Below are 22,162 nucleotides of genomic sequence, written 5' to 3' on the forward strand. Positions count from 1 at the left end.
GGCGATGAACGAAAGTAAGTCAGAAGTGATGGTATTAGAAAGGGATAGTGAGGTTACTGACTGCATAATAAATGTAAACAAAGAATGTCCCGAACAAGTAGAAGAATTTGTGTATCTGGGAAGCATGTTTTTAAGAGATGGAAGAGTAGAAAAAGATGTTGAAAGGAGAGTGAATGCGAAACGGAGCACTAAGCACAGTTATTGCTAATAAAAATATGTCAAACGAAGCTGAACTGGCACAACGGAGTTTTAGTCCCAACACTTATTTATGTAAGTTTAACATGGAACTGGCAGAGGTAGGATGATAGCCGAGTGAACGCGGTTGAAATGCGATTTCTTAGACGAATATGTGGGAAATCAATGTATGACAGGGTTACGAATGATAAAATCAGGCGAGAGTGTAAATCTGAGTCAAGTATAATTGATAATATTAAGAAAGGATCTCTGAGATGGTTCGGTCACGTAGAACGAATGGACAACGAACGAATGGTAAAACAAGTATATATGGCGAAATTTGCAACGCCGCGATTACATCACACGAACGGACGGGTTAAACTGAGTTGTATTCAGAAATCGGTCCCGCGCATCACTATTTCAAAAAGTTACCATTTCGCCCGCCGCGCCAGCCGCTATCTCGGCCGCACGCGTAAATGAAAAAAATGAGAAAAAAAAACAAATCTTTTTCGTTTTGTTTATGTTTTCCGCTTTCCCTTTAAAAAGCCCCCAACACGCATGAAGCGGGAAGATTTTTAACAAGTTATCTCTTTAAGACACGGCCGTTTGTACGTTCTTCGTCCCGTTTTTATTTTATTTTTCTGCTTTAAACGGCTGTACGCTTTTTGGGCTCAAGAAAAATCGCGAGTATTAAAACATTCTGGCTTTGTGAAAATTAGATCATCGTCTACGGCATATTATGTCCATTTGAAATATAATTGTTGTTATTTTAATAAACATCCTAAAGAGAATAATTGTATTGAAAAAAGAGGTTATAAAACTGAGATTAACGTTACAGTGAACAATTTGTGTGCATACTACAGTGAAAGAACCCACCCCTTGTCCGAAACTGTTCATAAATACTTGGCTGGATTTCCTCCCTAGGGAGTTATAAATATTTTTATTTGTTGCAACATAGAGGGAAAACATTTTTGAGAAGGGAATATGGAGGTCTAGGCATTTACAGGGCTTATTACCTGTCATTGGCTAGTTTAAATTGCCACTTTACACCCTGTGTAACATTCGCCATTTTCACAACTCTTCCATGTGTTGACTTTTGTGAAGTAAAAGAGCTGAATCCTTTATCGTGTGGGTGAGATTCATCCGGCTAAACCAATTCTGAATTAAACAGAACATGAAAACAAGGGCGAGGAAATACAGCCAGTCTGCAAGCATTCAGACATACTCAAAACATTGTTAAATTAACTACCCGGTGAAAGCAGAAGTATAAAAATTGCAAAATTATTTTCAGGCGTTGCCTAGTAGGTGAATTGGTTCAGCCGGATGAATCTCACCCACATGAAAAGGGTGTCAGCTCTTCAACTTCACAAAAGTCATCAGAGGGAAGAGTTGAGGGAATGTGGATGTTCAAACATATGCAGAATAGTGAATGTTGCACAGTGTGTAAAGTGGTCTCTTGAACCAACCAATGATAGGTCATAAGCCCTGTAAATGCCTAGACCGCCATATTCTTTCTCAAAAATGTTTTCCCTCTCTGTTGCAACGAATAAAAATATGAATAACTCCCTAGGGAGGAAATGCAGCCAGTCTGCAAGCATTTGAACATACTCAAAACATTGTTGACTTGCGTCTTTCTTCGGTTTCGTATACTTATTATCAATTTCAAAAAAAATAATTACGCGAAAATTCAACACTTTTCTACAGCCAAACCGCGGATATAACAAAACAAGGAATCTCTAAAAGCTTTCATTGTACCACTCGCTGCAGTGCTGTCAATTTGTGATCAATCAAATACACATGGTCAGCACAATCACCTTTTTCTAATTTCCTAGCATGACAGTGAAGGAATATAGTATTTATTGTGTATGCAGACAATTGGTAGAATTCCATATTTAAATTTAAATTTTAAATTCCATAAACTTGTTTTATTAATATAGATGTTCAAATATAGGCAGAATGGTAAATATTACACAGTGTGTAAAGTGGCCACTTAAACCAGACATTGACAGGTCATAAGCCCTGTAGATGCCTAGACTTCTTTCTATATTACCTTCTCTTAAATGTTCTTCATCTCTGTTGTAATATGTTAATGTATTTGTTAAATCAAATGTTTGTGCTACATTAGAAAATATTTTTACTGGAACCAGCCATTTCTTATGGATTATTTATCAAATATAAAATTAGACCACCGCTATGGACATTTTATCAGAATTTTCGTAGCTTACCAATTTGAAAACTCACCGCTCGCCACTGGAAGAACGTAGTAAAACAAACCAATCAAACAACGGCACAAAACACAAATATATATCGGAAACATTTGAGTTTGCAACACACAGAATTTGCCCTGTACAACATGCACTCAAGCAACAGAAAAAAAACAATACGTTTGCCAAGCACATTGCCAGTACATCAAATTATCAAGACACTACTGGTAAAGTCCTAACCCAGATCCTAGCATTATCTCTATCGAACTCAGGTGAAATTTCCTTTCATCTTGACACTGATCCCTCGCAAAAACCCTAATTGTCCTAATACCAACAGTAGGAACAATCCTGTGCAAAGACCCTAATCGTCCTAACAATCTCTCGGACCCTAGAGCAGACGAAACGGGTCCTAGAGCATGGTCAGCGCGCGGTTCTTTTGTTAGTCTACTAATTAGATTCGTAATTTACCACTTCCCTTCAAACAAGGACAAGAACAACACAGACGGACAAGAGTGTACACACGCAGTAAAAAATAAAGCACAGTTGTGCTTTTTATTAAAATAAGCAGCTTTTTTATCCTCTAAAAATAACAAAAAATAATTACGGTTTGTTGTTACTTAACCCTTAATATTTTGTGCTGATTAATGTTTTAAAAACCTTATAAAATATGTTTTTTTTTAAAGCTAAACTTATTGCATTCGAAAAAGCTGAATGGAAGACTTATATACCGGTGCACGTAATTGCGGTACTCTTGTGACAGGATTTTAGTTAATACGAAATATTAGAAAATAAATACCTCAATTTTGGTTGTATATTTTTTATTTTAAATCTTAAAGTAGGGCACACATAAAAATGCTCTAATAAAAAATATATATACCTGTATATTTCATTTATAAGCTGTTTATCACACGTTCTTAATGTTCTGTTCGAATTTTAATTTTTTTTCTTCAAAAATGTTTTTGGCCATTATCATGGCTTATATAATGGAATTTTGTGATTTCGCCTTTTTTATAAATGGGTTCTGCTTTTTACATTTTCTCTGGTATGGTGATCATGTTGATTTTTTTATTTATTCAACTTTTTGTACGTAATGTTATTTGTACACTGGCTAGCCTATTGTCAAATGGAAATTTCTTCCAACCAACCAACAAAATTATGGTTTCATTTTTGTAATTCAAGTCGCAAAACATATTCAATAGAAATTAAAAATTAAAAAGCTAAAGATATGCAAGAATTGAAATAAAAAAAAATGTATAAAAATCACCTAAAATCAATGGAAATAAGGAATAAAGAGGAAAGGAGGAGAGGTTGAATTGAATTGAATTGAAATTGAATTAAGGAAGAGAAGGGAGATGTTTCTTCAGACGTGATTTAAACAGAGAATATGTAGTAACATCTTCGATGGTGGACGGAAGATGATTCCACAGTCGAGCCGCATGGACACTATATGAGTTTGAGAAGAAAGAGAAATTGAACAAAGTTATGCAGAAAGCATCCAGCCAGAGAAAAGTGAAGCTGAGATAATAGCACTTTTATGAAAAGAGTGAATAATCAAATCTACACACTATGACATGTTTTTTACTTTGACAAATGATGAACAATGAATACATTAGTTTTTTTTAGTATTACAAACAAGAATCTAATCATGTAATTCACTTGTTTTAAGATTTTTTAAGTACCGCAAGAGAAAATTGAGAAATGCTGTCTTTGTGATCGCCACTATTTTCAAAAGGTGATTATTACAGTTTTTTTGTACGAAAACGGCCTGGATTTTTTTAAACAGAACATAGAATTGACCCTAATGCACTTGATAACACCAATATCTTTTTTTTAATTGTGGACTGGCTGCTTTCTGCATTACTACGTTCAATTGTGGATGGGTATTAAGAGGGTGCTTTGAGAATTTTGTTCATGTTGGCTCTCATCATTTTCTTTCCAAAATTCTACGTTTTTTTAGAATTAGTAATATTATACACAAATATCACCTAATTGCAAAATACTATTTTCTTATATGTTAGTAATGATGTAATAATACAAATGTTTAGATAATTTATATAGCGCCATTTTCGTGATAATCACCTTAAGGGCGCAGTACAATAAATAAATATCCCAGCACGTCTTGCAGCTACAGAGCGCATGGACAGTTAAGATTCTAGTTCCTCGTCTCCCATTATGATATATAGGAGCTAGATAACAGCACGTCTTGCAGCTACAGAGCGCATGGACAATAAGAAAACTAGCCCCTATTTATATGTTTATTTTCAAAAAAAAATACACAATGAAGTTTAGAGTTTAAGTGATAATTTAAAAAACGAAATCAAAAGCAAATTTATAAAATTAGAAGTTAGATAACAACAAGTCTTGCAGCTACTGAGCGCATGGACGGTTGAAATTCTACACCCCATTTACTAAATTTAAATATTTAATAGTTGATAACATTTACATAATATGATAAAAATAATATGATAGCTAACATCACAGAAAGTCTTGCAGCTACAAAACGCATCGATTAATGGAATTTCAACAACACAAGATTGATTTTAAAAAGTTGATAATAAAAAATAAAAAAAAACACAATAATAATACATTGAGCAAAGAACTTGTAAGTATGGCAATTAAGTGAACATGTAACAGCACAAAAATAGCATTCCTTAACTTATTAGTAATAACTTATATTTACATTTAAGTTATTAATTAAAAAATACTACACTTCTACTTATTTATTTGACCAATTAACGCTTTCACCCTCTAATGGGCATCTTCAGACTGGTCTGTGGAAGTGTTCAAAATGTTTGAAAATTAATTACTTATATGTAAATATAAGTTATTACATCATTACAATGGAATTTTATCAAGAATTGTCAATAAATAATTTAAATAAAATTATATTTTATTAGTTTAAATTCATTTATCATCGCATTTACACTTGTGTATCGGTTATTTTTAAAAAAATAATTCATAAGACTTTGTTTTGTACTATAATTTGGAATAATATGCTGCTGCAGTATGTGCTGTTCAATAATTATGTACCATTTTGTTTTTGGTGGACCCTACCTATAAAGGGTTAAAAAACGATTTGTAAAATTTATTATAAAAAGCAACAAAAAAAGGGGTCTTCATTACTCAAAGTATGACGTTTTATCCGAACTTCGATCATTAAATAATAGATCGCTGAAGTATCACAATTCCGTTTTATTAAAATCTTAATTAGTTAAATGCTCTGAATCTCCGGCTCATTTTCCCGAAAATCTTTAGGGACAATTACGTGACAATCCCGGCTTTAATTGCAAGGCCCGTTTCAGTAACTACTAGTAATTAAAATATTTTTGCTTAATTATTTTATTAGCGTGCTAATCAATTTAGCCTATTAGTGAAACGCTATTTCTATTATAATAAATATACGTTAATTTTAATATTTTTATTTTTATTTTACTTTATTTGGGATTTTTACAGCTATTACATAATCAAAATAAGTAGAAAAATACTAACAATACTTAAGCCAATTAAAAAAATACACTGTAAATCTAATGACACATAATTTATAAGAAAAGAATTAACGTAATTTAATGTGTGTGACGTTTGTATTCATGTGTATGTTAATGTGTGTATGCGCAAATGAGTGAGGGAGAGGGTGCGTGTGTGTGGATACTTGAGTATAAAAAAATAATTGTTTAAAACTTGTAAATATATTAAAAATGGTACAAGAAAGAGCTTGGTAAAAAGTTTGAAACCTTTTTGTTAAAATTTAAATCAAGAAATGTTATACATTGTATTTTTTTAAAGTATGTTAGATTTAATAACCGTATTCTGAAAAATTAGCATTTTATTTTACAATTTAACTGATATACACTGAATGAATAATGTGCGACGAGTCCCATACAATACGAGTACGGTAGATAACCACAAGATGCAGTAAATACGATATAATGTCAACAAGGTTTGACAATACGCGAACGTTGATTCAAAACGAACATACAAATACATATTATATTTACCTACATAATATATAAATAAGAATAACTTACAAGCTTGATAGAAATGATTCGAATTATGAAAATCAAATGTCTCAAACAGTTAGCCCGCAGTACGGGGATACACAATTATATTAAAAGATCTTCTCACTATAAAACTTATATTTATTCACGGATAGAGAGCAACGAAGAGGAGGATGCGGACAAAGACAATTTATTGCCTATGACAGTTTTAATAAATTTAATATTTTTTGTAAATATATCTATGTCGTTCAAATTTCCTGTTATACGTATCCATAATACGGTTAATCGTAGCGTTCTTTGACAAATTTGTTCCGCATTTAGGTATGTGGAAAAGTTTTGTATAACGCGTTTGTCTTTGTGGTACCTTAAGATGAATGCGGGTAACCAATTCGAGGAATCTATTTTATCAGATATTATCTAAATATATAAAATGACCAGAACTCTGGACGAGTGCTTTCGACTCGATGGCTGTTCTCAAGTAAAAGTCCCTAATTAGAAAATCGAATGGAGATAACTCCGCCTCGTTGTGTAGCTAATGACGAGTTCGCCTACAATTATCGATGTCCTGGGTTCAATTCCTGGCAGGGCGGACGTGAATTATTGATTTTAAAGGTTTCTGAACGTTGATCAAATTAACCATAAAGTAAACTTAATTAGGTCAGGCGTTGCCTAATAGATGAAATAATTCAGCCAGATGAACCTCATCTACATCAATACTTTTACTTCACAAAAGTCAGGAGATGGAGGAGTTGAGGAAAAAGGATGTAAAAATAGGCAAAATGGTGAATGTAACCCAGTGCGTAGAGGCCACTTAAACCAGGCATTGACTGGTCATTCGCTCTGTAAATACCTAGACTTCCATTACACCTTTTCAAAAATGTTTTACCTTTCTGTTCCAATAAATTTTAATATTTTGCATTCATTAAAATTAGCATGTGCTTAAATATTCGCAATAAATTGCTAATGCTTTTATTCATTTATTGTATGATTAGTATGCTAATGCTTATAATTCTGAAGATCGGTCGATCCCGAGACGGTAATAAAGGACCCGCTATTAGCACTCAGTTAAATCGGGCTATATTTTAATAAGCACGTTTTATATAAATAATCATAATATCCCGGAAAACAAACACCCCGGATACGCGTCATTATTACGTTTTCCCTTTGTACAACAATAACATAAATTGCGGGCCGCAGTGGGGGAACTTTAATAGAATGGCCAATCATATTTTTTTTTCTTTCATTTTTTATCAAGAAAATTGTTTTTTGAAGTAGTTTTTTGTGCTCCGCAAAAGGCAGTTATAGTGGCTAATCACACACTAAAAAAATGACACGGATATGTGGCTACTGCCGACTGCGACACGGCACAAATTACTAGTAGGTGCATAAACACATTTTTTCTACAAAACACACAGTTTACCCTGAAGATTTTTTGATTAAAAAAAAAATTATTGCAATTTTTTTATTACATTACAAAACATACAACTATAACATAATAAAATAATACGAAAAAAAATCGAAAAATCTCAAATAGGCATAGCCTATTCCAGAGAGCAATACATAAACACATCCTTTTTTTCTTCAAAGCACACAGTTAACCTTGAAGATGGCTCCTGCAATGGTAGTCTAAACTTTGAAACAAATCTAATCCAATACACACGGTATCACCCAAAAAAGAATTATTAAAAACAACTTTGTTTTTTATGTTTTTTTGTTGATATTTCTTGATAAAACTCCATAGTAAATGATTATGATAAAATTATAAATAAACTTATCAATGAAACTTCTCGGTTGAGTTTTGCTTTTTATTATTTAAACCAACGAGCGCTTTCGCCTAAGTAGGCATCTTCAAGACTGGTGAATTGTTTACAACGTTTACAGCTTTCATATTATTCTTTACATATTTTGTTTTGGAAAACAACATGTGTTTCCTTTGTCGAAGGTATATTACACAGTGTGTAAAGTGGCCACTTAAACCAGCCATTGACAGGTCATAAGCCCTGTAGATGCCTAGACTTCTATATTACCTTCTCTTGAATGTGCTTTATCTCTGTTGTAATATGTTAATGTAATATGTATGTTAATATTACATGACAATTTTTTTTTCTTTTCTATTTAATAAATCTGATATGTAAATTTTGTAATTTGTTGAGAATTAATTGGATACTCTGTAATGTTCTCAATGAAACTAAAAATAAATAAATGAAATAAATGTAGATTTAATGACAACTTAGCGTCAAACAGCTCTCCTAGATCCCTGGACGTCGACGCTCGTTCAAGCTTTACTCCATTCATGATATTGATAACTGTGTTCCCAATCCGCTTCCATACAGATAAAAATAGACAAATAATAAAACAAAAAAAGGGTAAATAGATAGATAGGTAAGCCTAGATATTTAGAATTTTTGTCCATTTGATCTGGCCCTTTATAACGCCATAAACAAACGCTTCTCTTTGAAGTTCCAAATATTTTAATTCCTTTACTTTCTCTGCGGCTTTAATTCTGTTCTTTAATGCGTATTTTAATGCCCGACTTCAAAGCTCAGATCATTACTTTGTTTTTGTATAATGTTTACGTTTTATTTTCCCTTGCAGGGCAAATCTTATCAGTACAAACCACTGTGCTTCTCAATTTAATTAATTAAAAAGTAATCAAAAACAAATGAAATAATCTGCCTGTATGCCGCAGGCTTTTTAGCTATTAAACTTTATGGTGTCAAAGTGTACTAATGTAATCCGATGTCAAGCTGTATTAGCGTCGCTTTGGTTGAAAAACGACACAATTCGAAAAATCTAATATTTCGTTTTTGTGCCGGCAATGTCTATTGAGGGGCATTTCCTCGTAAAGTGAGAAAATGACGTATATTTTGAATTTGTATTTAACATAATTTTTATTATGGATAAATTATATAGCGCCATTTTCGTAATATACTACCTAAAGAGCGCTTCCAACTATTGACTGAGTATTATTTATTTATTCAACCGCTAAGTTTTTTCTTTCGTATAGTTCTTAATTTGAATTCATATTGATTTTTGTGAGTGCCACACCAGAGTATTGTTACTCTGGTGGGTACTAATAGCATAATAATAATAATATTTGGCTGATTTATGTAGCGCCATTTTTGTAAAAAATTACCTCAGGGGCGCTTTACAATTGTATGCCTCAACTTACATTCTAACTAAACTAAAGTGAAATATTGTATTTCCAGATTTAAAATTGAGGGTATGATAGTCTAAAGAAGTGGGATTTTAGTTGGGATCTGAACCGACTGGGACTGTCGATGATTCGTAAGTTTGAAGGCAATTGGTTCCAGGCAGAGGGGCCGGCGGCGGCAAAAGCACGATCTCCAAATCTAGTGTTTGGGGAGCGCCGGATTTCGACAAGTTTTCCTCACCCTGAATCAAATGGTGACCTAAAAGTAGATTTTCTTTGACATGTCTTTTCCCTAATACAAAGGTCCGATAGGTATTTTGGAGCCATTTCATGAAGGGATTTGAATACTGTCCAACAAAGATTGTATTTTATTCTCTCTGGGCTTAGTATATAAAGGCATAGTATATAAAGATAGCACAAGGGCTATAATCTCTCTCTATTTCGTTTTTTATCGAAGTCTTCGGTCGTCACGTCACTTCGCTTTAAAATAAATAGTTTATACAGTCCACTATTATAAAGATATTTTATTTAGTAGAGATCGACAGACGTATGTATTGAATTGGCTACAACACCAGCACACATTTTTCCAACAACAGTTTTATGAAGAAATATAGTATGTACAAGAAGAACTGAAAAAAAAGGACATAAATCTATGTAGCAAAGACAAACAAGGGCAATAAAATAATGCTGTAATAAACTTTTTTCTTGTAAAAGAATAAATGTATATAATTTCGATTTACCGAAGTTTTGTTACAAGGTTGCGCGTATTAAATAAAAATCCTTCACTTACATCAGTAGTTTCATTTTCAACTTAATTGACTAAATAAAATACAATTAAATAAATACCGAACAATACTGGCTCAACCTAACCGTGATAGTTGAAATTAATTTATGTTAATTAAAAAGTAATTAACTATGTTGTTTCGGGGGTAACTGGAATCAATGCTGGGCGGTGAGAGTCTGAATTTAGTTTTTCAGTCGTTGGTGACGCGTTGCGCTTCTGTGTTGATAGGCCTGGCACCCGGAGTTGCAAGTGCCCGTAGCTGTTTAAACTGCAGTATTTCATTGATACTGGGTTGGCCCCCGAAGCGTTAGACTGATTACTTTGCCGTCATGTAACTGGTGATCGAAATACGCCGCCTTTGGTTTACAAATGCAGTGCCCTGTCCACCACTGGGAGCGGAAAGGGGAATATTTATGATGATTATCTCCTCTGTGGTGTAGTGGTCAAGACGCTTGACTCACGCGCGGAATGTTTCGTGTTCGATTCCCGGTGAGAACTAAAAAAAAAAATCTGCCTGAGTGTTCTGTGTTGTAATCACCATTGTTATTTTCTTGCCTTCTTTATCGCAGTAGTAGCTGGTCGATTGTGGAATCTGCCCACTAACACGCCCCTTTATTTACATTTAAATCAATGTTGAAATGTAACTACCTAAACATTTGAGTTGTTCATTTCTCCTTCTTTTTTCCTTTCCATCATCTCTCCTCTCTTCGTAGTATAGTGTTAATTTGTTCAAATAGTTAATTTTAATTTTGTATAAAATTTGAAGATTACGTACAATTCCTTAGAATCTGTCCATGTACTTGTATTTTTTTCAAACTGAGCGGTTGGGTAGGTTGGAAGAAATCGCCTTTTTTTTAAAGTCAATCAATAGGCTTAAGTAAGCCCTAATAGATTGGCAATAATGAGTAATACTTAATCTAAAAATTCTTTGAATCTACTTAAATTAACAAAGTTTAAAAATTAACAAGTTAACAAAATTAACAAAATTAACAAAGTAATGATTTATTGCCAAATATAAAAGACTCAAAATGTAAAACAAATTTTAAAATAAAAATAACTGCATTTTTTGAAAAATATATATAAATCAAAAAACGTAGTACTTTGTTTAATTGGTACACATATTATTCATATTTTTATGTATTTCATTGCTTTATATTTGTTTTATTATATATTATACTATATTATTTATGTTTAAGTAACATGTATTCTTAGCACATATTTATACTTTATATTTATATAATAACGATTTTTAATTTCTTACATTTGATTAGCTAGGCATTTATATTTAAGTTGTTTTAGTTTTTCTTTTTTATGTTATCGTTTTATTAGTATAGGACTACTTATGCTCTAAAGATAAAAAATCTCCACCTAAGTACAGGCTGAGCTATGTTAGATGGAGACTATCATAAACAGAGAACACTCCGTTTTCATTTTAAATTAATTGGTTTTATATAGATTCCCTGTTATTAAGTATGTTTATGATTTTTTTGCAATAAATTTATAAATAAAATTTTAAAAAAATAAACGTAATATGTAAATTTAAATAAATTCAAATTAAAATTAAAATTAACCAAAGGTATGTATATAGCATAATCTAGGCAGAAATGGCAAGTGTGACATCGCGAGTCAGGAGAGACAACACAGCTTGCTTCTTAAATGCCTGCCATTGCCTTAAGGTAATATGCCCGCCCTTATTTGTTTATATATATCGTGTATAAGTGTAAAAATAAATTAATAACTTGGCCTCCTGGCCTGTTGTGGTGCAAAAAAAAATACGTTAAAAGATATATGTTTTATAAAACCAATTCTTATTTCTCCTTATGGTGAAGATTGTACTTCAGCATTAATTTTGTGAAAGGTAATAATTATCACGTGAACGACAAATCCAATTTTGTGAAAGGTATTATATTCTTACAGATTATGTTTTCCCCTTTTGTTGAAATATTTGTATAATTCCAGCCTATTCCGAATTACTCTGAAAGTTTTCCATCAAAGTCCTCTCCCGAAACATAATTATTATTCTTGATTCATTTCACAAATTCACCTCCAATAACTCTTGTTCTTGATTTATTTAATCCCTTTTCAATATTCTACTTAACGACTGAATGACGTTAATACGTCATAATACAATTCAGCTTTTATGCTTGGCCACGTTCTATCGTTATGATACCTCTAATTTACGAAATATTCGTATTTAATTTGACGTCTAGCTTCTGAAAATGCTAAAGTCTTTATGATTATGATAATTCTAGTATTCTTGACGTTTCATAGTTTATTTTTTATAGCTTTCCCCTACTGTGCCATTAACATCCTCGCGTTACGGTGCTGTGTAGTCATTACACATGCAAAAAATGAGATTTTAAATCGAAAAAGTTTTAATATTCGCAAGGCAATTGCTTCAATTATTATTCATCATAATTCTGAAGCTTGTATCAGCGTTCAACACGTCCGCAAATGGTGTAGGGAGCTCTCCGATGGGCGCACAGACATCCACGATGAGCAAAGAAGCGGAAGGCCATCGATCTCGGACGAAGTTGTGTCGAAGATTGAGCGAATTCTGTTGGAAGATCGGAGGATAACGATTCGGGAACTGGCTACCCGGGTTCCTGAGGTGTGTGAAAAAACAATCCATACGATTTTGACTGAAAGGTTAGGTTATCACAAGGTGTGTGCGCGGTGGGTCCCGCACATGCTTTCAGAAACCCACAAAGCCAAACGGGAGTTAACTTAAGTACGTGAATTAGAAAATTTTGCAAAAAACCGCACGTAAATCTGTCAAGCCATTTTCGTTCGAGTTTTTTGCTAGACACAACACGGCGATTCATTTTTATATATAGATTAATGTTTTCATTAATAGCGCGTAATTTAATGTTTTTCCTTTAAAAAAGTTTTATAAATGCATTGTTTTTCATTAAATATTCTATATGACTTTTTATACTAAAGTCCGAAGAGGAATTAGGGCGCGGGCCGGGCTTAGAGAACTTAAAACATTGAAGTCCCATAGTTATTTGATAGTCCAGTCCATACTTGACGGATATTTTTATACCATGTTAAATAATATTATATGTTTTTAAGATAATGTCGTTAAAATGTCCCCCACGGAGTTGTTTAATCCGAGCTCTAATTTTCATCTGTTCTTGCATTAGATGACTAAAGTATGGTAAAAAAAATTTATTCCCTGGCAAAACTAACGAAATTTCCATTTTGTTTCTTCGACAATCTGACAGATGGAAAAAAATTCAATTTATAAGTAATGCATTTGCTACTTAAACATACGTTTGCTAATTACACATGAAATGTGATACCATCCTGTTTCTCTAAGATCCTAGCAGTATTTCTACACTTTAAAAGGACACAAAACGGCATAGTTGAATTCAAATCGGGAGTGGCGTACTGAGCGACGTCTACAAAGAAACTAATGGGTCAAAACGTAAACTTACTTATTTATGAATAGTTGAGTCACCTTCCATTTGATGTGCGTATGCGGTTTCTGGACTATTCTTAATTCTATGATCGAAACATATTTTCAGTTAAAAAAAAATAATTTTATTTCGAAAAATACGTTTCAAAATATCTGATCGATTCGTACATCCGAACAGGGTAAACATTTTGGGTGTTCGGACTATCGAGGCGTTAGTGTTCTCGCAAAATATTTGCCTCGTAGAGTCAATCGCATCGAAAAAATTAAGTTAAACCTAAATAATGAATTTTTATGATTTTTGTATTTTCAGTATTCAAAGTCAAATATTTCAATAAATGTAAGTAAATATTTGTATCTAACCACTTAACGACTTTTCCATGCCTACCTTTTTCGAGACGTAACCGTCTCTTTGTCGGGACACTATTTTCACTAACCTGCGAATCCTACAATTATTGGTATGGCGTTCTACTTTAAAATAAATTACATAAATGCTATGTACTTGGTTTTGATGTAATACTGCCGATCGCATCTGTTCTGCCGAGATAATGCCGTCATCTCAAGGCAGTGACAAGAATCCCCCACGGTCCTCAGTCCCCCTACAGAATGGTAATAAATGGATCCGCAAACTCGGGGGGTATTTAATTACAAGATGTATTTTGCGGGAGGGCTGATCGGCCAACACCCCCGGGCGACGAGAGGGATGCGAATTCATTAGCCCGCTAACCTCAGTAGCTAATTGCGAAAAATAACAAGAAAGGGTAATATTAAAACTAAATTATTTCATTCATATCAGGGCCCCGCCCCGATTACAACGGAAGAGTAATCCAATCCAAGATACGGGATCACCGCTTGGGGACATTCTTGTGCAACAAACATTAAATATGTGCAACATGTTCAAAATGCACTTGTCAAATTGATTGCACCCAATTATGTATACAATCAGAGGAATAATACCCCATTTATGTATAATAAATTAAATGTTTTACCAGTTAAGGGTATTTTATGGTGCAAAATTATTCTCCAACAAACGTTCAGCTCGATATATAAAAATAAATTAGAACACAGCTATCTAACAAGATTTACATCTGTTGATGGCCTAGTAGTACCAGAATTTAAAAATAAATATGGACAACGTACGTTGGATTATATTGTTCCAAAAGTATTTAATTTGTTGCCTTTTACTTGACATGAAAACATGTCATAGTAAAAATAAAATTAAGTTTCTATTACGTAAGTGGTTAGTAGATAAAACGTTCCTATATTGATTTATTATTTATGTAATACATTTTTTTATATTTTTTTATTTATTATTATTATTATTTTATTTTTTTATCCCTCATTGAATACATTTTTGTTATTTTCTTGGGTTAACATTTTCTTTTCTTTTATTACTTTCTTATTTCATTTACATTTTTAGATCTTAATTTTAATATGTAATTTTAATATTTTCCTTTTATTATTTTTTTCTGTAGATATGAATTTAAATTCTCGATTTACTTTACTTTGTTTAATTTATTTTTTATCTTATTTTGATTACATTTATGAGCACACACTATTTATATATGTGTCTATTTTTTTTTTTCTTATATTTAAAATATATTTAAGTAAATTACTATTCTTTAATTTTCATTGTATTATTTTACTCTATTTTCTTAATTAAAAAAAAAATCTTTAAACTATTTTTATGTTTATTATTTTATACGTATTCAGTATTATGTTTGTACTCTTCTTATTTGATTATTAATTAAAACTAACGTCTGAGCACCCGATGACAAACTATTATTGAATAGTTTATCGGGACAAAATATATCTTAATACTTTGTTTTCTTTATAATGTATTGATATTGTAATAATATGTATATTTTATTGAATAAAGACTCCATAAAACAAAATTCAATGAAGATTGTTAACATTTTGTAGTGACTAATAATCATTTGAATTTAAATATGAATATTCATGTACTCTATCCCGCGGGGAGTGGCGTTACTTAGTAGCTTAATGGAATTTCACATACAAATCTAATTAATCAAATTATCGCTGTTTCTTCTAAGTTATTGTCGAAAGCTGACACTCTGTTTCTGTTAGAAGTTTGGGGCTCTCAAATTGAAAATGTTCTGCATTAAAAAAATAATAATCTGTCGGCATTTAAAATTGAGTTATGCCTTTTCTCAAACGTTATCTTTCATTAACATATTACAACAGAGATGAAGAACATTTAAGAGAAGGTAATATAGAAGTCTAGGCATCTACAGGGCTTATGACCTGTCAATGGCTGGTTTAAGTGGCCACTTTACACACTGTGTAACATTCACCATTCTGCCTATATTTGAACATCTATATTCCTTCAATTCTTTATAATATAAATAGCTCCCCAGAGAGTTGAATCTAGTCCTTGTCTACAAAAATTTGGACAAACTCAAAATATTGTTATCTTTAACAATTAATATTATTGTAAAGTGTCAACAGAAAAAATAAACATTTTGTTTTCTTAACAACATATTTCTTTTTGGGTGATACCGTGTGCGTTGGATTTGTTTCGACGTTCCGGCTAACATTGCAGGAGCCATTTTCAGGGTAAACTATGTTTTTTGTAGAAAAAAAGGAATTGTTTAAGGACAAACAAGGGCTCACGGAAAATTAAAGGGTTTGACAAACACCAAGTAGCGTGTAATCTTGGGCACCCTGACAAACCGGAACACTATAGACGCCGGACATTTTTTTCAACTTCGAACCAATAATAAAAAACGCAATTGAAATTCATAGACACTCAAATAACAAAAACAAAGATGACGGGCTTAAATTAAACTCAACATGTTTCCCAACACTACATACTACAAAAACTTTTGAAATGTGCCGACTGCGGCACGGTACAAATATCTTGTACTCAAATACTTTTACACAGTTTACCCTGAAGATGGCTCCTGCACTGGTAGCCGAAACGTCGGAACAAATCGAACCCACATGGTATCATTCAAAAAAGAAACATGTAGATAACAGAGTAAACCATACAAATCTAAACAGTGAAAGCACTGTAATCTAACAAATGTAAATTACCGTTCTCCATCTTTGAAGTGATTAAATAGAGTTGATGTATACAAACTATACTTTATGTTAAAAATATCAGTAACGTCTGAATAGTTATTGCCGAGTAAATGGAGTCGTTTCAGAATAGCTTTATATGAGTAGGCAGGCATACGGTTCGCGAATTTTTCAACTAAACGGTACTTAAGTCCTTCTTCCAGGTACCTTGAAGCTAATGAGTGCTTATAGTTTGGGCAGTCCCACGTAAAGTTAACAATCTTAAATAAATTCAGTAAATCTATAATCTATCTTCTCTCCGTTAGTTTCAACAAGTCAAAAGTATTCAATAGAAAGTCAAAGTTTATAAATTCATATCTGATGCCGAGTTTCAAGTTAGTAGTGAGAAGTGCAGAGTTATGCAGTGACTTACACAATTACATAAGCCAACAGAATTTGCATTCCACCTTCTGTGGAAATTGTACTCAGCTAGTGTAATTCCCGAAGCAGTGGAGCGATATGACTGAACTTCGTTATACTTCAAGGGCGCTTAGCAACCATTGAGATAAACAGTAATTTTTTTTTTTTTTTAATTTTTTTTCAAAAATATTTACAAAATAGTCTTAAATTAAAGTCCTGCTGAGTTGCATACATACAACTCGTCAACAGGTTCTTATAAATTACATCGATTATTTACACTTAACCTACATTAACAATAATTTTACTTGAAAAACAATTACAGATTACATTATGAAAAATTAAAAACTATCACTAATACAAAAAACTTTTTTCTAATAACCATAATTTGAGCAAACGTCGCACTCCTGTATTTAACTCAGTATTTTTAATATTGGTAACTAGAAGTGGACGAAGAACTAGAACCCCAACCGCCCATGTACTCTGTAGCTGCAAGACGTGCTGGGATATTTATTTTTAAAACAGCGTCTTTGAGGTGATTTTCACAAAAACGACGCTATATAAATTATCCAAATATATAAGGCTTTATTCAAATAATGGTTTCCAACCGACGCGATGTATGTTATCTTCTGTTATCTGAAACATCCCCAAAAGTGACTGAACTAAAAAGTACGTAAAAGGTTTTGTACTTAAACACCGCAAAGTGGATCAGCGGATATTCTCGAGTTCCTTTAAGAATGTTTTTATTCTCGCTTTTTGTGGCTATCGATCATCATTAGAGTTGTGCCACTGTTGCCTCTCGGAGATGTGTCCCTCTTGGACTCGGTGTCCCCTCCGCCCGAGGGTTGTTGACCTCTGCCCCCTCCACTGCGACACCCAGAAATGCAAGGAGGCTTTTTATTTATTTTATATCGGGTGTGCATTTTGACGCAGTTCGGCGCGGGCGTCTAACGCGCTTGTTTGACGTTATTAAATTTATTTAGGGTCAGTTGCCACCCAAAACATTATAATATTGTTTACATCTAATAATTTTCACACCCGTAATAATTTATTTAATAACGGACTTAGTCCATTCAAAAAATGGCAAACAAAAATCTTTATAATACATACAGGCACAATAGAGAAATATCACATACGACGAATGCCGATAAAAATATATGAAATGAATTTATAATAATTAATTGTATTTTCAAAATGAATACGGATATTGTGGAGCAATGTTTTCATACGTAAATTTAAGAAATATTTTTTTAAAATACATCACTAGAAAAACGCGACATGTTTGGCCTTCATAGTTGTGCCGTCAAGATTCTTGACAATTTTCTAAACAGATTCGAATGGTCAGGAATAAATGAACATAAATCGTGACGTATTAGGGGCGTATTTTCTCGGCCTCGTGGTGTGATGGTCAGCGCGTTAGCCTGCCATGCAAGAGGTCTCGGGTTCGATTCCCGACATAATTAGTATGAAATAATTATTTAAAAGGGTGTTTTCACATCAGAATATTTCATAGTCCCTAGACTGGTACCTGATGCGTTAGACTGATCATCTTACCTTCATGTAACAAAAATGATCAAGATACACTGCGATTGGTGTACCAATTCAGAGCCCGGAAAGAAAATTATGATTATGATGATTAGGGGCGTGGCCAATGGAATTGCCGTTTTTTCGGGAATTCAAAATTACAAATTAAAAAATATTTTTTGTGCCACTAATTAGTAACAAAAATTTTTTTTTGTACTCGACTGTATTTCGTAGACCTTTATTTCTTTAAAAACGTTTTTTTTTATAACTTGATATTTATTTTATTTATTTTTGTTTATTTTTGTTTATTAAGAAAAACAACAGCAATACAAAAAAATATACACAACATTATAAAAAAACATAGAATAAAGCCAAATCAGTTTTCCACATAAATACAATTATAAAAATCCAGTTCAGTTAAATATAATTCATAGAAGTGCATGTGTGCGAGTTTTTTTTTTGTGTGTGAGGATGCGTGTGTAAAAAAGTGGAGTGTGGTTTTGGTAGGTATGTGAATATGTGTGTGATTGTATATGGGTGTGAGGGTAGGTTTAAGTACAGGGTAAGTGTGTATTTGATATGAGTGAATAGAAACAATTTAAAATTATAATGTAAAAATATATATTTTTTTTTTTATAACGAAATATAATTTTTTTCAAATAATAGTTTTTTAATTTTGGTTTTAAAAGTGAGTTTACTGCAATTAAATATGTCTATGTTATTGAAAAATAAATTATAATTACGCGTCAAACGAATCAGAGGAGAGTTCTGTGCATAGTTGGTGCGAACTGTGGGTACATGGAAAAGAGATAGATTCGTGTGACGGGTGCGGTAGCCAGGTACGTTAAGGGCCAACTCAGAAACCAGAACAGCAGAACATTTAGAACAATATCACGAATCTTGACGTCACAACAACCAAGGCCAATCATGTCGCGTTTTTTTAAGAACGTATTTTTATTGAATTTCTTTTTTACATTTATGTATGAAAACATTTCTCCACAATATCCATATTGATTTTGAAAACACAATTAATTATTCTTAAACCATTTCACATATTTTTATCGGTATTCGTAGGATGTTATATTTTCCTATTGTATCCATAGAACAATTTATAAGAGTATACCTTAATTGACACTTCGTTCATTGTAAATTCAAATAATTAAAACTTTTGCACATTTATTATTTATGAATGCATTCTGAAAATCCTTTTAAAATCGCAAAATTTCGCTACTGGAAATAATTGTAAAATTATTTATTGCAATTGGATTCCATAAAATAAATATCTCAAAGTATTCAAAAATGCGCTTCGTTCAAATTTACAATTTATTTTTTTCTAAACATGTTCAATTACGGGTTACCGACGATGATACTTTAAATTGCAGTACAAATAAACACATTTTCTTACATAAATATCGATTTAACTTTATACCGTTCTCGATTTGTACATCCTGTAGCTCAATCACAAATAACTATCGACGTGCTAATACGCGGCTTTCTAACAATTTCTCACCTCGGTTGTTTATCGCATTCGCGATAACAATGGAACATCTGTGAACACCTAATATTAAATGTCAAAATATTTACGTTTGCGACGTATAATCCTGCTGCGCAATCACATATTTGAATTTCACCGGTGTAAATGTGGAAAATATTCCAAAACTGTTATTTTATTTATTTGTTTATCATAATTTTTATTGCATTTAGCCGGCGGTTAGCAAGCCAAATCTCAAAGAAAGCAGTCGCCATAGTAATTGTAATTTAATTTTCACTTTTTTGTATTAGATTTTACTTACTATTTTGCAAATGCAATATATTGTATTATTTTTTATAGTAAACGCCGATTTTTCGCCAGTGAACGGTATTTATTTACGAGGAAAACAAAAAACAAACCGACACGAGCGTTGACTTAAAGATTACACACGCGTTGACTTATGACTGCGATAACTTAAGCATGTTCATTATTGTTCATTGTGATCGCTCAAATGCTTAGCACGTTTTTAAGCTTGTCGATAGTTATTTGTGATTGGGCTACTGTATCCCCAGCGGTCCAATCTCCGTTAATATACGGTAATATCAGCTTTCTAAAAAAATATGTATAAATCAATTATATCGAAAAATGACAATATCGAACATGATTATTTCAAAAAATATTAATATGTTTTTTCTTCTTTTGTTGCAGGTGAGCTTGACACATTTCTGTATTCCAATCATCATTTCTGTCACCGATTCCATTTCTTCAAATTAATGTAAGTTTATTCGGAATGATTTTATTAAGTTTTTTTTTTTGTTTTTACACTTAAAATATATATTTCTTGTTATCATGTTATGTCACACCGCGTTTTCCCTACATGTCAGCGGTCTAAAGTTAAACTCCCGACATTTTTAACTCAAAATATTTATTTAAAAATGTGGTTAAATATCTCTTACGCATAATGTACAGCAAAAGAAACTTAAAATCCAAAGTCTACCAAAGGGAAAAACTATTTTATTTTATTTAATGTATTATTTAACATTATTAAATTTATCAACAGTTAAGGGAATTTATGTAATGGAACTAAGTCTTATTGTTAAATAAAGACCTGAATATTTTTGTGATAAGAAAAAAGTCACTTTCATAACACCAGGGCCTCGATTATGATGGGAAGATAAAAAATTACAGAGCATATTCAATAGAAAATAAAGTTTAAAAAGCTAAAGATATATAAACATAGAAATAATTGTATTTGTTTATAAATTACCTTAAATCAAAACTATTACTCAATGGGAAAAAGGAAAAAAGAGGAAAGAGGAAAGGAGGAGAGATTAAGGAAGAGAAAGAAGATGTTTCTTCAGACGTGATTTAAACAGAGATAATGTAGTAACATCTTTGATGGTGGATGGGAGATGATTCTACAGTCGAGTTATACCTTCACTTTGATAGTAAAGTTAAAGATAAATTCTCTCCAGCGATTACGAAAATACACTACCTAACCCCACCTTCAAGTTATGGATTGGTACATCGATTTGAAACAAGGGGGAGCAAACGTCACGGTACACACATCTACGCACTGAAGTGGCAAAGGCACTAAATCGGGTTCGATTCCCGACATAATTTACATGAAATTTTCATTTTAAAAGGCGTTTTACATTAGAATATTTCATAGTCCCAAGACCGGCACCTGAAGACTAAGACCAAACTTTTTACCTTTGTGTAATAAAAAATAATAATATACGCTGCTATTGGTGTACCAATGCGGTGTCCTATGCACCATGCGGTGCAGAAAGGAAGTGATGATGATGATGATACGAGTATATATATATCATTATTTTTAGTTTCCGACTATCTAAAAATTTCAGACTTGAATTGCCAACAAACAAAAATTCTGATTTAACCAGTTTTTCTTGTACGCTCACGATATATTAGTAAGGAAAATAATTCGGAATCTTGTAAAATAATATAGCTCTCTAATCAACAGATGGTATGGGGCTTGA

The 22,162-nt window shown here is 32.4% G+C and overlaps 1 protein-coding gene across 1 annotated transcript in view; it reads left to right on the forward strand.

Annotated features, from left to right (window-relative positions):
• Positions 1-21,469, forward strand: part of LOC148279535 (uncharacterized) — a 242,862-nt gene extending 221,393 nt beyond the window's left edge. The window contains exon 2 of the mRNA XM_088229774.1: positions 20,871-21,469. Within this exon, the coding sequence (XP_088085900.1) occupies positions 20,871-20,941 (71 nt within the window). The 3' untranslated portion in view covers positions 20,942-21,469. The remainder of the gene's footprint in view (positions 1-20,870) is intronic.
• Positions 21,470-22,162: the final 693 nt, after the last annotated feature.

This window comes from Micrasema longulum, unplaced genomic scaffold (genome assembly GCF_059751315.1).
Source record: "Micrasema longulum isolate JH-2025_06_02 unplaced genomic scaffold, ASM5975131v1 h1tg000707l, whole genome shotgun sequence".
Lineage (NCBI taxonomy): Eukaryota > Metazoa > Arthropoda > Insecta > Trichoptera > Brachycentridae > Micrasema > Micrasema longulum.